The sequence below is a fragment of the Lycium barbarum genome, chromosome 12, assembly GCF_019175385.1.
Source record: "Lycium barbarum isolate Lr01 chromosome 12, ASM1917538v2, whole genome shotgun sequence".
Taxonomy (NCBI): domain Eukaryota; kingdom Viridiplantae; phylum Streptophyta; class Magnoliopsida; order Solanales; family Solanaceae; genus Lycium; species Lycium barbarum.
In genome coordinates, this window is record NC_083348.1 from 76,274,028 (window position 1) to 76,291,053 (window position 17,026).

At 35.5% G+C, this 17,026-nt stretch overlaps 2 protein-coding genes across 4 annotated transcripts; one reads left to right on the forward strand and one right to left on the reverse strand.

Moving 5' to 3' along the window:
* Positions 1-1,718: 1,718 nt before the first annotated feature.
* Positions 1,719-10,529, forward strand: LOC132623172 (pentatricopeptide repeat-containing protein At1g30610, chloroplastic). Its single transcript, XM_060337884.1, has 9 exons — positions 1,719-2,682; positions 3,622-3,813; positions 4,463-4,544; positions 4,648-4,839; positions 5,679-5,792; positions 6,785-6,875; positions 6,950-7,107; positions 8,436-8,867; positions 9,670-10,529. Exons 1-9 carry the CDS (start codon positions 1,892-1,894, stop codon positions 10,036-10,038), a joined length of 2,421 nt encoding a protein of 806 aa, XP_060193867.1. The 5' UTR covers positions 1,719-1,891; the 3' UTR covers positions 10,039-10,529.
* LOC132623173 (UDP-arabinose 4-epimerase 1-like) lies at positions 10,319-16,602 on the reverse strand. 3 transcript variants are annotated; one of them, XM_060337888.1, is made up of 12 exons: positions 16,450-16,542; positions 16,149-16,201; positions 15,410-15,580; positions 14,713-14,837; positions 14,133-14,246; positions 13,871-13,978; positions 13,696-13,787; positions 13,035-13,176; positions 12,832-12,926; positions 11,422-11,551; positions 10,961-11,105; positions 10,319-10,875 (listed from the first exon to the last, which is right to left on the reverse strand). In XM_060337888.1, exons 3-12 carry the CDS (start codon positions 15,468-15,470, stop codon positions 10,634-10,636), a joined length of 1,254 nt encoding a protein of 417 aa, XP_060193871.1. In that variant the 5' UTR covers positions 15,471-15,580; positions 16,149-16,201; positions 16,450-16,542; the 3' UTR covers positions 10,319-10,633. The 3 variants fall into 3 exon arrangements, with proteins under 3 accessions (XP_060193871.1, XP_060193870.1, XP_060193869.1); XM_060337887.1 differs by lacking the exon at positions 16,149-16,201 and having other exon boundaries at positions 16,450-16,602; XM_060337886.1 differs by lacking the exon at positions 16,450-16,542 and having other exon boundaries at positions 16,149-16,417.
* Between the last annotated feature and the right edge of the window lie 424 nt (positions 16,603-17,026).

The window sequence follows — 17,026 nt, forward strand, 5'->3', positions numbered from 1 at the left end:
TAGTGTTATTCTTCAGAAATTCGACGAGGATTGCAGAGATTATGTGCTCTATGCCGTCAAGAAGAATTCTGTTACTAGTTCTTGTCATTCTGACACTTCCACTGTCACAATCTTGAACAATTTTCCTAATGAAGTAACTTGACATATTTGAAGGAATCAGGCAAGGGAAATAGATCTGACAGATCTGGGGGCAGGAGAGGGAACAGAGAGAGAGAGAAAGAGAAGGGTGAGGGCGAAATAAATTTGAGAGGTGAGAGAAAACCAATTTAAAAGAGAAACTTGTGAAATACTAGACACTAGTTATGATGTGTAATTTAAGAAAATATTTTAGTTATGAACAATAAATAAAATCAAAGGTAGTTATTATTCATAAATAGGTTTTAGAAGTAGCTATGACAAGTAAATTTTCCATATTTTTATGGGTTAAAGAGAGACTTGAAGCCTATATTTATCTACCTGAAATATGCGTGACCCAACTCACTTATATGTGGGTAAAATGGGCTAATTTTCTAAATATGGGCTCAAATTGCCACCTCTACTCCAAATAGAATCAAACACTAATTTATGTTATTTTTTATTGCTACCTTTATTTTTCTCATAATACATGTATAACTTATAGAATGTGGAATAAGAACATGAGTATTCGTAAGACATGGATTAAAAATGCTGAAATGACAAACAACTAACTCTCATAATAGTAAACAAATTTTAATTTTGTAAAAAATAAAAATATTTTTAAAATTATACATTTATAGTAATTTGTAATATACCATACTAAACATTAATAAGAAATATTTTATGTATTACGTTCCTTACATTCATAATCTCTGTATTATCAATTTATATATTATTAATCACGCGTATAACTTCATAAATGCAACTTGTGAAATGCACTTTAGGAAGCAGACTTGTAAATCGCATTTGAATCTATTGTAAACCATGTTTAAAGATGTGATTTGTATTGAAAGTACGATTTATAAATCGCATTTGCCAATATTCAAGAATATCCGCTCATTCTTTTGGTTTAAAGAGTATTAGCTATCATTCATTCAAGAAAAGAGTCATAGTTATAAATGTATTAAAAGTTATTATACTAATTAAACACAATTATAATTGTTTTAAAATAATCAAGTATATTTATTTTCTTCCAACTAAAAGAGCTAACACTCTAATCTACCTGTACTTGGACCCGATACCAGAAGTGGAATGACAAAAATGGTCTGTAGGTTCAAAATAGACCTTTAGGTATCAATTAAGCAGTTTTGGTCCTTTAAGTTTGCAAATGTGAACATTTTTGGTCTTTGTCAGATGATATTTACTGAACTCCGATAGTTAAATTTAACCAGAACCTTGAAAAAAATATTTAACAGACATACCAGAAACTTCTGTCCAATTTCTAAAAACCGTAGCATAAAAAGTTCACAAAAAATAGGCAAAAAAAAAAAAAAAGTATAACAAAAATTGCATCTCATAAAATTGCTCTAGACTTTTGAAATAAACCAAAAGCAACATAAACTATAAAATATGTATTTTTAAATATGAATTCCCGATAAATATTTTTTATTTTCACGTTCCCAATTAGATTTAATAATTAGAGTTTAGTAAAAATCTAACAAATACTAAAAATGCTCACGTTTGGTAAATTTAAAAGACCAAAACCGCTTGATTGATACTTAAGTAACTACTTTAAACCTATACCAAAGATAAGAGGCCATTTTTGTCATTCTCTCACCGGAAGTGACACAGCAAAATGGGCCATTTTCGCTATAACCAAAAGCACTGAACATTTACAACTATTAGCCGAAAAAATCCAATCTTTTTTCACCAGCAACCAAAAGACCAAACCAAGAAGAGAAAAAGTTGCAGCCTTTGATGCGTAGTTTGATTTGACATGGTGGCAATTATCTTAACAGAAGCTCTATTTGGAGCTTCTTCTTGTACTGATTTCAATGGAGTTTTTGGTTCAAATTACCTTCGTTGCCCTTGTTTTTCATCAAGATTTTCACTTTCTGAGACACCCTTTTTGGAAATTTCTTTGGGAAAAAAAAAGGTGAAGAAACAGAAGAGGATAGTTGCTTGTAGCTTAGATAATGGGATAGTTGATAGAGAAGAGCTTGAATTCAAGCCTTCATTTAATGAATATCTGAAAGCTATGGAGTCTGTGAAAGAAAAGAAACAAAGGGATAGTGTTATTAGAAGAAACAAAAGTGAAGAAAAGGATAAACTTGAGAGTGTTAGAAGAAAGGACAGTGAAGAAAAGGGTAAATTTGATAGTGTTAGAAGAAAGGAAAGTGAAGCAAAGGGTAAATTTGATAGTGTTAGAAGAAAGGAAAGTGAAGCAAAGGGTAAATTTGATAGTGTTAGAAGAAAGGAAAGTGAAGCAAAGGGTAAATTTGATAGTGTTAGAAGAAAGGAAAGTGAAGAAAAGGGAAAATTTGGAAAGTCTGAGAAGGAGAAATATGAAGGAGTTGGAGTTGTGAAAGAGAAGGGTAGTGGTGGGAAATTGGAATTTAGAATGGTGAAGAATCAGAAAAGAGAGAGCATAATAAGTAAGGAAAGGCATGTTGATGAGATGGTGAGCATGGAAAGAGAAGCTTTTAAGTCAATGGATGGAGATGCTTATGATAAGCCAAGAGTTACTAAGGCTGAGATGGAAGAGAGAATCCAAAAGCTTGCAAAGTGGTGAGTTATTTCCAGTGCTGCATTTTGATTAGTATGTTTTCCTATTTGATAATTTCCTCATTTGGTAGTATTGTTTCTTTAACATGTCCTTCTGCTTTTCTCAATTGAGGAGTAGTCTTCGCTCCCTTATTTTCTTTTGGTGTAATCAGAAAGTTCCTAGTTGTATAGAGGATTGGGTGGAGTTTGTAGAGAATCATATTTTGTAGATTCTTTATCTTTTGGTATATCCCTTGTATACGGTCGTTCTTTGGCCATGTTTATGAATGAAAATACTTTTACTTGATCAAAAAAAAAATAAAAAAATTGTCCTTCTGCTTTTCTTTTTTGATAAGAATCTCCAGAAACTAGTTACCTTTGACATTCAGTGGTGCTTAAAGGGTAGCTCTATGCTTAACTTAGACAAAAGTAAACATGTATGTCTTTGAACCACGGGGACATTGGTACATTGTTACAGAACAAGCGTTAAGCATTTTCTCCAGTTTAGGTTTGATTTAAAGTTTGTTTTCTAGAGTCAAATGTTAGTTGGTAGATTGTGGAAGCACGGTGCTTGTTAGTGCTTTATTGCATCCGTTTGCTTTGTCATGCCCAGTATTTTTTTTCTTCTTGGATAAGAATCTCCGAAAGCTAGTTACTTTTGACATTGAATGGTGCTTAAAGGGCAGCTCTATGCTTGAGTGACACTTATGGCCCCATCGTCTGCAAACCTTACCAAAAAAAACAGCGCCTTTTCTATGAAGTTATGAAAATAAGTCAATTCCGGGATCTCCTTCCCAGCCATAACAAACACTACAAAATCGAAAAATGAAAGGACTAATGTTTATCACCGAAAAAAGGACTTATGTTGCAGCCATTAAGGATCCTCTAAAATTGCTAAACAGTTGGTAGTTCGTTAGTAAAATTTTCTTTTCTGACTCGTAATAAAATATTTTACTCTTACAGTCTAAATGGTGCAGACATTGACATGCCTGAGTGGATGTTCTCTCAAATGATGCGAAGTGCTCAGATTAAATTCTCAGATCATTCTATCTTGAGGATTATCCAAATATTGGGCAGATTGGGAAATTGGAGACGGGTGCTGCAAGTCATTGAGTGGCTTCGTTCACGTGAACGCTTCAAGTCGCACAAGTTAAGGTATCTTTTCTATGATCATTTCTCCTACTCCTCTTCCCGTAGGGAACTTGACAGCCCTTTTAGTGTATTGAGATAGTGCAATGTCTTAGCGATTCCTGAAATATATTTGTATATTTTTTATTTGGGATTCAGGTATAGTTGATTGGTTTAGATGTGGTGTTGATGCCTGCGTTACAGTTAGCTGTGTATCATGATGTTATCATAATTACTTTCAATATGTGAAAAAGTGAAATAACGGTGCTTCCTATCTAAAAATTTGTCAGTGCATTTGTTTTTGTTGTGGTATGCTTGATTTTTTATTTATATCTGCATCAATGAATCCTTCCATGGATCTGCAACTTCTTTTAAATGTGTCTTAGGAAAGCATTTTACATGAAACTCTCAAAAGAACCTACCTGACCTTCTAAATTTATCACCGGTTGACACCATTTTGGAAAACTTTGATTCCTGTTACAGCTTGTTAAATTCCGTTAGTTTTTTTGTCAAATACTAACTGATTTTTCCTTTATGAATCTTCTGAAATTGTTCAAAGTTTTTGAATTATATTTTTGGTGGCACATCCTTCCTATCCTTTTTCTGGTAGGTCTAGGGTCAAAGTCCTAATGGAAAATCGATGCTGATGGATCCTATGATTAAATTCTTTTGCAAGATATATTTACACAGCTGCACTGGATGCATTGGGGAAGGCAAGGAGGCCAGTGGAAGCACTAAACTTGTTTCATGCAATGCAGGTAACATCTATAAACTTTCTTTCCATCACTTGGTATCTTGTTTCCTATTGAGATGAATTGTGTGATATGTAACTAATACATCCAACCTCGACTCATTTCCTAGGAGCACATATCATCGTATCCAGACCTTGTGGCTTACCGTTGTATTGCTGTCACTCTTGGGCAAGCAGGACATATGAAGGAACTATTTGACGTCATCGATACCATGCGATCACCACCCAAAAAGAAGTTCAAGACTAATATTATTGAGAAGTTTGATCCACGGCTTGAGCCGGATGTTGTTGTCTATAACGCTGTAAGTATTGAAAGGGTGCACCAGAAGGGACCAAAGTTGGGGATTGTTCTTGGTTAAATGCACTTGTGGCTCTGACTGCCTTATCATTTGACATAAGATAGCAGGGTCATTTTGTTTCACCATCAAGCTGGGAACTTCTGCTGCTCAGTAAAGAATGAGAGCTTAGTGTCTTCCGAATTTAAGAAAAAGATAATTGAGATAGACACAAGAAAAACAAAGCAGAATTAGAAGCCAAATGAGAAAAGAATTCAGTATGGCATTGGTAATTTAACGTTGCTATATCTAGAAAATAGTACTGACGATCTATAACTAAATGGTTAATGCATCAACGATTTTCCTCATTCAATTAGCACTATATTCAGTAAATTATGCATCTCTACTTTCCTATAGAAGCCAAGTATCAAAATTTGAAGCAATCATTTTAACTCAGTGCTATTGCTCCCTGGATGCTGAACTTGTTTTGCTAAAATATGTCTCTTTGACAGAGTTCCTTTCTGAGCTATAAACCCTTCAAGTAAGTAAATACATATGATAAGGACTTGGTTGCTGAATTCTATTATTAACTGAAAGGAGAGGAGAAAATCATAAAGTTACACCCAAAGCGATGTGGAGTCCTTCCTAATAATCTGTGATATATTCTTGATTGAAGTTCTTGTGTAATTTTTATTCTTGATGCATAAATGTGCTGCAATTAATTTCTGCTAGAAGTCTGTATAATTCAATTTGGTTCCAATGCTAACTTCATTAGAATGATTTTGCTCTTTGTTTATAGGTGCCAGTATATTTCAGCTTTGTTCAAATGGCAACTTTATGAGAATGATTTTGTTCTTTTCTTGTAGGTGCTAAATGCCTGTGTCCGCCGTAAAAGCTGGGAGGGTGCCTTTTGGGTACTGCAACAGCTAAAGCTCCGGGACCAGCAGCCCTCAATAACAACATATGGATTAGTCATGGAGGTAATCATCTTTTTCTTTTCTTTCCCCTTTTCTGCAGATGTTTAGTGTGGGGTGACATAGTTTAGAAGGATAATAAATTGTTTCTCTTTTTGTATTTTCTCTCTTCACTAAGAGTCACTTCCACCTAAATTAGCTTCAATCAGAGCTCCCGTTTGAGGTTTCCTGACATTTGTTGGCAAATACTCGCATGAATTTGCATCTCATGTTTTGTATAACCATTGAGATCTAGCATTAATTGGTGTATGCTGGCCTTGATATGGGAAATTACACTGCTGCATTTTTCTTCTTATGATGTGATTCCTATCTTCATCAAGGAAAAATGAAAAGATTATCTGCAAGATGACAAGATGTATTTGGTATAGCAGATAGCTTCTAAGAGATACATATCAATAACATCAGAAGCTCCTTATCTATTTTGTCCCTTTGCACTGCAAAAAGCGAGCCGAAGAGCTTGAAACTTCTTGGATATCCACTCACCAAGGAAATTAGAAGAGCAAGTTTTCATAAATATGTTGAAAGACATCTACACATGTACATGTCCAACTACAACTTGACTTCTATCTGGAAAAAGATTACAGCCGATCAATTTAATATTGATTATATTTAGGAGAACTGTCAATAATGTATCCTACTTCTTACTTCTGATGATTTTTTCATGATATGCAGCTTTTGTGCTTTAAATTTTATTTCAATATTAAAGCTGTAAATGAGAAAAGAAGGAAGAAGCTATAGCATATTGAGTATCCGAATGGAGGAGGAAAAAAAAGGAGAGAATCTTATAGCATAGCCGTCTAGCTGAATGGCCCTTTACTCATTCCTCATATTGTTGTGAAAGGACCATTCTCTCCCCCCCCCCCCCCCCCCCCTTCTAAATACTTTGGGTTGGGGTGGGGTAAAGTGCCTTTTATGCGGGTTTTAATGCTTGCCTAGAACATATTAGTTATGGAGATTTGTTTGATTATACCAATAGCTAAACTGAAGTGTTCATCCAGGTCATGTTCGAATGTGGCAAATACAATTTGGTTCATGATTTTTTCAAGAAAATGCAAAAGTCATGCGTTCCCAATGCTTTAACCTATAAAGGTAACGCAGAAATGTGCTTTGTTGACATGCTGCAAAAGATTTTTGCTGAATTAAGTTGTCTTTGATGCACTTAGTTCTTGTGGATACTCTTTGGAAGGAAGGAAAAACAGACGAGGCCTTACTGGCTGTAAAAGACATGGAAGGACGGGGAATCGTGGGTACTGCCAGTTTGTATTATGACCTTGCTCGTTGCCTTTGTAGTGCAGGGAGGTGTGAAGAAGCGCTGATGCAAGTACGTTTCTTGTATTTAGCTCTCATTGATCTTGTTCTATTATGCCACTCTGTTTCAGGACCCTATGATCTATCTTGAATATTCATATATGCTATTAGACATCAAATAAAAGGACGTAATCACGTTTCAGTAAAGTTGATATTCCTCTACTTAAAATATCACAATGGGGGTTCGTGTGGTAATTGATTCTGTTTCTGACTATATACTATTAGAAGTTAAATGCAATTGATTATAAAGGAGAGCATTCATACGTACGTTAATGCAAATTCACTTCAATTTATTGTTTATATCAATTGCTAACAAATAATCATAAGCTATCTTGTTGGACTGCAAAGATACCCACAGAAAACCTAATATGTACTCAATCCTCATATTATTCTAAATGCTAAGCACTGCTTCTCTAAGATTATCTCAAGTAATTTTGTATTCTCTGTTTTACTACTTCACTCTTAGTTTGCTGAAGAGGTTAGTGCTCATTTGTTCATCAAGAACTTTATCAGTGTGCTGGGAGATCCTGCGACTTTTAAAGCATTAAAGTCAAATCCAATGTATCGAGTTAGTGTCCAGAAAAGTGGACTCCTTGCTTACCATTTTCTAGTAACTCTAAGTTCTAAATTCATCCTGATCACAACCATTAATTCTGATGGAATAAAACTTCGTGCCATAATTTCTATAGTGAAGTAAAATAAATTGTTAAAATGAACTAAAATAAATTGTTACATCGATTTTCAACTGATTGATATTCAGGACCTTGTTGCGCAATTCAAATAACTGCTGTTAGTTCTGTAGATTCCAGTATTCTGTCTTGGTTGGTTCCTGTATCTACTTTGACGGTTTTGTAGCACATGAAACTCTCGTTGATTTTGTCATCCATCGAAGTGATTAGCCAGGCCATTACCATGAAATTTTGAGCATCCAATATTAAAGCAGTATTTGTCTCGGATTGTTTCCCTGGTAGATCCATTACGATATCTATTACCTTTCCGACATTATTAAATATGGGACTTTAGAGATGCATTCAGTCATCAAAAAGAGGTTTTGATTTGAGTATCACGGAGCAAAGAATTTAGGCCAAAATACCAAATGAAAGTTCTTGTAGTTCCATTACTTTCTTCCATGATACAGTAGTCAGTTTATGGCTTTTATTTCAGAACGAGGGAGATGTATCCTCAGATAATGTATTGGTACATACGTGACTTGTCTTGCTTAAATGTACTCTAAAAACATATTTATACTTACATGACTTATCTTAATTATCTCCAGAAAGACCTTCAGTTGAATACTAATGTTCCTTTCTATTTTTGGTTCCGTCTTCTACTCTGGAACAGATGGAAAAAATATGCAAAGTTGCTACCAAGCCTCTAGTGGTGACTTACACTGGTCTAATTCAAGCCTGTCTGGACTCTGGAGACATTCAGAGTGGAGCATACATCTTCAACCACATGCACCAGTTTTGCTCCCCAAATTTGATTACTTACAATATAATGCTAAAAGCTTATCTAGATGGTGGGATGTTTGAAGAAGCAAAGCAAATGTTTTTCAAGTTATTGGATAATGGTAACTCTATTAGCAATAAATTGGACGGCAAGGATAAAGTTTTTCCGGATGTCTACACATTCAACTTGATGCTGGATGCATGGGCTGCTGGGAAGAAATGGGATGATCTCGAGTTTGCCTACTCACATATGCTGAAATATGGACACCACTTCAATGCAAAACGTCACATGCAGATAGTACTAGACTCCTGCAGGGCTGGAAAGGTACTCTTTGATGACTCAGTATTCAGTTCTCCTATGTGTGAAATTCGATGTGAAATTTAATTTAGCCGATCATGGTATGGACTGTCAAAAATTTCTACAACTTTCTGTTCTTTGAAGTATAACCAGCATTTTGTTATAGAAAAGATTTGCTCAATGAAAACTGGGATTATGCTGTTTCTCGAATGAGAAACCAGCAGACACAAGGGGGATTCTTTTGATTACTAGGGTCATATACGTGGAGTTCAAATTGTTAATTATCATTTTCAGTAGGCGCGTATTATACATACTTTATGCCAGGTACAATGACGAGCCAATGGTCACCATTTCTGATTGTTTATCTACCGCTAGGAACAAGATAGGAATAGAGAGGGAAAGTGGTGGTTGGCACTCTCTTTCCATGTCAATTCATGGAAGTTTTTGAGTTTAAAAGTTAATGGAGGCTTGAGAAGATACTTCCTGTTAAATTAGGAGGTTTCCATCCTCCAGCATAGGTTGATTTCTTCCCATCTATCTAAGCTTTGGTGGTCAGCATTACCCAATACCAATGCTGGGCTGGGAGGTGGTAGGTACCCGGTGGAACAGTCGAGGTGTGCGAAAGCTTGCTTGAACACCACCATCATTAAAAAGATTACTTTCCTTATACCATGTAATAGTATCCTTGGTTTGTTCATATCAATCTATTGACCAGTATACTAAAGTAACTCCAAGGTTGTTTTGGTTCGACTCTTGTTATTTCCCACTTCATTCTTTTGGCTGATGATAGGTAATAATAATTATGACTATTCTACACTGACCTCTTCAGGTGGAATTATTAGAAGCAACATGGAAGGACTTGGCTCGGGCTGATCGGGTTCCGCCAGTGCCACTAGTCAAAGAAATGTTCCGCATGCAGCTTGAAAGAGGCAACGTTGCTGCAGCCTTGGCTTGTGTTGCTGATTATCCTTCTGCTGAGTCGCAGGCATTTTCTACCAAGTTTTGGATGAATTTTTTTGTGGAAAATTCTGACAGATTATCAGATGCTACTTTTTTCAGATTGCTACAGGAGGTGAGCCAGGTTGCCAGAAATGACGGCAGAATACTTAACAATCTGATGGCTTCTTGTAAAGAATTTTTGAGAACTAGATCAGCAAAAGTTGATAGAGTTCATAGTGAAAAAGCTCTAGTTTGTTAATTTTGCTCCACCCCAAAAGAAAAAAGACCATCTTAAACTATATGTTCTGATCTTGAACAAGTGCTCTATTTGTTAAGAGTTTGGTCAAGTTCATAACCCACTATTCTTTAGTCAGCATAATTATATTTGATTGTCTAGCTTAATAAGAACTTATGCAATAAAGTTAACCTGCCAAAATTGATCTAAATTTGGATTGTAGGACCCCGAGTCTTGTCCATACAACTCAAGTACATGCAGATTTCAAATTTACGTAATTTGTCACTTGTGTAAAACTAGAGGATGTCTGAAACAGTTCTCATTTCTCCAACAGAGGAGCAACAATAGTGACCAGTTATCTATACACAAACAAAAGAATAAAACACGCAACAAATTCTGAGCACAGATGAGGATAGAAACTATACCTGGCCCGGAATTATTATTGATCTAAATATCTAATACACAAAACTCCTTTATGTAATCAATCTGGACGAACGAATAAATATAGAACCCCCTTTAGCTTCCAAAAACCTACTCTAGCAATGCTAATAAATCAATGATAAGCTAAGCTGCGTGATGGGTTCATGTCAGTCTTCTACAACGATAAGTTGTCAATGCATTATGAAGACTTGACCAGAGATGAACTATAACCATTAAGGTGCGACTTCTGCCATCTCCATGCGACCTGCAAACTCTCTTGAAGATCGGTGTGTTTGGCTGTCCAGTTCAGTTCAAGCCTTGCCTTAGTTGGATCACTAAAGACTTCTGCATAATCACCAGGTCGACGAGGAAGGAAGTCAACTTTGATCGGAACCCCAGTGGCTGCCTTGCAAGCCTCCACGAATTCTTTCACTGATCTACCTATTCTCGGAGACCAAAAGAACGGAATGAGAAACTAGGCTTCAAAGTGAAACTGAATATGATGATAAAAGAAGGAACACCTTACCTTTTCCGGTTCCAACGTTGTAGATTCCCACCTTCCCAGGCCTTGCCTTTTCAAGAGCTTTCACATGAGCATCAACCAGATCAGTGACATCTATATAATCCCTAATGCATGTACCATCTGTTGTCTTATAGTCTGTTCCTCTAACCTGCATGACGAAACAAAACAGCTTAGAGACGAGGACAGATTCATAACTATTCATGTTATCATTGACACATTTCAGCTCCCCCTACCCCATATTAAAATAATCGTGGATACAACAGCCGTATGTTTTTCTTTTGCTTGTTATTAAGAGTGACAATGGCGATTGGAAATCAGAATGGAATAGCCAGTTAACTTTATTCATATGAATTTCACTCATAAGAACCGGATAAATTTTCTGGTAGATATGAAACTGCTTAATACATAATCATTTTCTGACAATTCAACAATCACGAGTACAAAGAAAGCAATTATTGGCTGACCTTGAGACCAGGTATGATTCCACGAGCTGCATCATAACAAGCACCAGAAATTCGCCCATGTTCACGAAGTTCAGGCCGGGGAGCTTCTCCTAGCCTTCCCTCTGGATCAGAACCAATTACATTGAAGTACCTGCGTTTTTAGAAAACAATTTATCATTAATTCGACCAATGCCAATTGTGCTAAACAAAGCAAGTCAACCAATAGTTATCACTCAGGTTTCAACCATCGATCAAAGAAGTGCTTGCTTAGTGGTTGACTTGCTCTAAAAATTAGACGAGCAGGACAGAACATCTGAAATACTTGCTATTTTTTCAAGTTAGTTGACCCATCTAAGTTACTAAGGTATTAAGTCTTGGCCCATTTTTAGAATACTTCAATCATAAGCTATTTACCCCCACTTCTTTAGTACCTACTTGATAACTTAAAAAAAAAAAGAGAGAGAGAGAGAAGCATCAGCATAGTTCCAGGGAGGGAAAAAAAAAAAAAAGAGCTACAGGGAAAGGAAGTGAATAAAAGAAGCTAGAGACTTAGAACCAGATAACAAAAATTCAAGATCCAACTAGTTTCTCCATTCTTGACTTTGCAAGTAAGTTCTTTCATCACTAAATTTATCCTTTTGTTGGGTAGGGACCAATAACAACTAAGATTTAGAATCAAATAAATTGAAATTCTCTTCTAGAGTTCTAAATTTGGGGAATAAAACTGAAAAACCTGCTGTTGGTATGCTCAGGCCAGACAGAGAATAGCAGTAGCTAGAAATCAAAATTTAGTAACCTGATGAGCATAGGTTAATTGGGGGAAATTGGCATCTGATAAGAGCCCACACGTGACTCGAATATTGCTTTACATATTTTAGATAACTGATACTTCAAGGAGACAATTGTCGGAAGCGAATTGAAGTTATTCGGCAAGAATACAGTGAGTGATGATTCCTTCATAGTTGATATTTTTACTGTAGCATGTTTTAAATTCATTTTCTTGCATAGAACTGGTTGTCTAACGAAAGAGATTATTTGCACGCGGACAACCCACAGTATGACCTTATATATGAAAACATATCAATTCACTTTTACATACTGGATGTTCTTGAATGATGCCATATATAAGTTGTTATATATATTTTTTCCTGACAAGGATGAGTTGATATATACTGCTGGATTTAATTCTTGACACGGAAAGAATATATTTGTATTATGAAAAAGGAACTTTTGGAAGAACCTTTGCCAGCCTAGCAGATAGAAGATAAATAGACATGATACACAAAAAAAGGAAAAATTTAAAAACATAGAAATGCATAGTAAGTACCCAAAAAAAAAAAAAAACATATAGGTACAGTTACTTCCCATACAAAGGAAAACAGAGAAACTAAAAGGGAAAGGGTATATTGGCAAGACTTATCAAACACCTACCTCAAAATCATGACAGCCATGTTTGAGTTCTTATGGAAATCCAAAATAATATCCTCCGCCATTTTCTTCGCTTTTCCATATGGATTAATGGGGAGCTGCAATTTGAGGAAAAAGGCTCAGCTGTTGCTTACTATTGATGTAAAAGTCAGGCATTCACACAGTTCTAGTGTACTAGAAGCATATACACCCTTTAAAACACTCACCTGTAGAGTTTCTTCAGTAATGGGCATCTTATCAGGCTCTCCATACGTCGCACATGTACTCGAGTAAATCAATGTGGGGACTCCATAAACTGACATAGCTTCTACGACAGCGAGGGTATTTGAAGTAATGTTGTGATAGTACCTGATTGGAACATGCAGCAGCTCATGAAGAAGAGTTTTGGAGGATAAAGGAAAAGAAACGATTACCAGACGCATATTTAACTTTATACAGTATCATGACATGGAAATTACACTAAGGAGACACTCACTAAGGAGACACGCTAGATCCTTCAGTTTGATATATTTAATCCAAACAAGTTTGAGAAAAATGATTGAAATTCCAAGCACTCTAAAACAAATGGCACTTTTCCTATAAGAGAAGTCATGTGAATCCACATACATTTCAAAGTAGTAATGTTATCCTTAATTTGCTTGTATTCAGAGTAAAAAATCATTCGAGGCAGGAAAACATAATGCTACATCAGTGATACACTGGACGCACAACCAGCTTTGACAGAGAGATGCAATATCAGTACAAACTTGATGCTTTGGGTTACCCTGTAAGAGATTTAGTATTCTCTTCCTTCCAAAATGCAACAAATGAAACTATCCATTAGCATGTTATAATGGAAAGGTTTATAAAAAGATCAACTATACTTACTTTAAAGGATCAAGGGTGCTCTCTCCAACATATGCTACAGCTGCAAAATGCATCACAGCATCAAAAGCATTCTGGGAGAATATCTGGTGGACCTGCTCAATTCGGTTATGGGAATAAGTGAATGCCAAATAACAATAAAAATAAAGAAGGTAGTTTCAGAACAGCTGCAGTTTACCGCTTTTGCATCCCCCAAGTCAGCATATATAAACTGAAGCCTCCCTGGTTCAGGAAATAATTCTTGAAGAATCCTTACAGCTCCTATATTTCCTCGTGAGAGGTTGTCCTGTCAAATTGGTAAAAAAAAAAAAAAAATCTCATGAAGTGTCATACACATTTTCATGCTAATAAGTCAATTAAGTGAAGTTAACAGTAGAGAAAAGAGTCATTTAAGAATGACTGTCAAAGGACCTATTCACAACTTCAAAAGGGGAACTTACCACTATCGACACCCGGTAATTTTCTTTTAGAAGTCGTAATGCGGCATGGGAACCAATGTAGCCAGCACCTCCGGTGACTAGAACATGAACAACACCTGGTTGATGGCGAGAGAACTAGGAGAAAGCATCAACAAGAAAAACAAACACAATTGAGTGCAAACTTAGAATTTAAAGACCATAAGAACTTCAATCTTTGTTGCAAATTAATCCTATCCTGAACAGACTTGGCTACAGACACGCATTTGGTGTATCTGATTCGGATACATGCAACGGGCACGGCAGGCCCCTAAATGACCACCACCAAAAGCAAGAGTAGACCTTCCATAACCATAAGTACACAGTGTACCTCATGTGCAGAAGAGGTGATGTATCCAATTTCATCTATATAAGGACCTTTCACCCCTATTTAGAGAAGAGCACGGGAGTAAGACATGTAGGAGAAACATAATTGTCACTACTCTTGGCATCGCAGCAGCTTTTGTGTCTCAGCTGATTGAACTAAGATTTTAATAGAAGACTCTAAGCATATTGACACAATGCTGAGAAAATAATTAAGTAAAGAGAAGGATCAGGGAATTACTACGCTTGGGGTATTAAAAGCTGGGGACTGCTTGAGCATAAGAATGCATAGCGCTGTTAGCACAGCAGCCATAAGAATTTTACCCACGAAATTGCTCTTCTTCTTTGGATCTGAATAATCCATGCCTACAATTTACAAATAAAGTAGTTGATTTAGACCCTAAAACAAGTTTTATTCACAATACTTATAGAAAATGAAGACAGTTGACCACATTGCCAAAGGACCAAAATTGATCTGCTGGACATTGGCATCAACTGCCAAGATAATAGTACATCCATGATTTAACTAAATGAAGGGGAGCCTAGAAGTAACAGTAAAGTTGTCTCCCGGCCGTGAAAGCAGCCACTAATACTTGCATTAGGATAGGTTGTCTACCTCACACCCCTTGGGGGTACAAGGTCGAAAAGAAAGACAATAAAAAGAATTTTGAATAACAATTGAATAAATTGCAACAATAACTCAGCGCATCAAAAATCAGAGTTACGCTCTTTCCCTTTAGAAAGAGGCTAAATCGGATCGAGTGCGGCCCTTCCTCGGACCCCCCTAACATGGGATGCTTTATGCACCAGGCTGCCGCTTTATGATTTAACCAAACAGAACTAGGCCAATTGTAAGTGTTTTGCTCATAACAAATTGTACCAACGCCATTGACAACAGAATGTAAATAACAAGAAAAAAGAAAAGGAACATGGCTCACCTCCTAGAGACATAGATCTGTTAGACCTTGTTTGAGTTCTTGTCCTGCCTAAGCCTAGCATTGGAGAAGCTCTTCAATGCCAAATAGGCAAACAATCAAAATAGATAAATCCTATTGCTTGAAACTGGTGATCAAGCAAGATCCCTCCTTGTATGTAGAATTGTTAACAGTCTGCAGCAACAAACATTAAAATTTACTCTTTGATTATCATCAGTAAAAACTGAAACTTGAATTACTAAAACTTACACCAAAAACTCGCTAAAAACAATAAATAACTGGGCCCTTGTTTTAAAAAAAAAAAAAAGAACATAATTATCACATACTTCAGCTATGAAGTTTGCCACCCCCCACAAAAAAAAAAAAACATATTCCCATAAATGGGGACCTAAATGGGAAAATTTTGCATTTGGAATAAATGACCTACTTGTAGACTAGACCAAAAATGAATTTCAAAATTGCCAAAGGATCTGGCTTGAAAAAACAAAAGAAACAGCATTTCAGCTGAATTGAAACCTGAATTAATTTACGCCTTTATCAATATTTAGACCCACATAAAACTATCAGACAATGCCCAGGAAAATAATAACAATCTTAAAGAACAATCCTTTTAATTCAACCCAAAAAAGAAAATGAAAAAAGAACCCAAAAAGTAGAATCATTTTTTTCAAGTTAGAAGAAAAATCCATACCCATAGAAGAGTAAAAAACATAAATGGAAAAGCGGAAAGCAAGAATGTAACCTTTCAGTTAAAGTGGAGAAGAAAAGAGCATCCAAAACGCCAGCTAGTAAAAACTTTCAGTTTCAATTTCCAAAATAAGACATATATCAGAGAGTAACTTTGAATGATCAAGAGATCTATGAAACAAAAGAGCCAATGAAAACAGAAAAGTTTTTAACAAATACTACTAGTATATATTATATCTATAGAATGAGAAAGAAATTTATATTATAGTATAAGAAAGGTGAATAAGAGGAGGAATTGAGTAGAATCCACGATCATGTTTTGTGGAAAAAAACATAGTAGTAAAATAGAAACGTACGAAGAAGGTGCAGTATCGGTGGTGGTAGTGCTGATGAACTAAGTCCTTGGGGTCTTACGCGTCCCAACTTCCAAATATATAGTATTTGTTTATTCCAACTTTCCTCTTACCAATTTATTTATTTGGTTTATTATAGTTTGCATTCCCAATATTTATTTTAATTCCCAAATTGAATGTCATTGACTCCGTTTCAAAATACGCGCTGCCTTAATAACAACAAAAAAAAAATTGTTCTAAAATAAGATAGGAGAATTCATGATAAAATTTTCAATTATGCTTTTAGTAATGACGAAATTATTCTCTTTAATATTGCTTAATTCTCAAAAAAATATTTAATAAACTAGATAGTTAAGTAAACTTTCAAGAGAAATATACAAGTTGATCATTTATATTATAAAAAATAAAAAACTTACATTATAAAAAAATAACCCAAAATATATAAATACCTACAGATATATATAGTGACACTTATATCAACATATACAAACATATAAGAAGACAGAAAGAGCGAGAGAGAAAGCATGGGTAATTTTTTGTAAGGACTAAAAAAAAGGTCAATTTTAATAGCATTATTATG

Bases quoted from the DNA above. Each gene is read 5' to 3' on its own strand.
- LOC132623172 (XM_060337884.1), top strand. From the start codon at position 1,892: ATGGTGGCAATTATCTTAACAGAAGCTCTATTTGGAGCTTCTTCTTGT. The intron at 5,793-6,784 runs GTAATCATCTTT...GTGTTCATCCAG, and splicing joins CATATGGATTAGTCATGGAG to GTCATGTTCGAATGTGGCAA. The intron at 6,876-6,949 runs GTAACGCAGAAA...TGATGCACTTAG, and splicing joins CAATGCTTTAACCTATAAAG to TTCTTGTGGATACTCTTTGG.
- LOC132623173 (XM_060337887.1), bottom strand. From the start codon at position 15,470: ATGCTAGGCTTAGGCAGGACAAGAACTCAAACAAGGTCTAACAGATCT. The intron at 13,788-13,870 runs GTAAACTGCAGC...CGAATTGAGCAG, and splicing joins ACTTGGGGGATGCAAAAGCG to GTCCACCAGATATTCTCCCA. The intron at 11,106-11,421 runs GTCAGCCAATAA...TTCGTCATGCAG, and splicing joins GAATCATACCTGGTCTCAAG to GTTAGAGGAACAGACTATAA.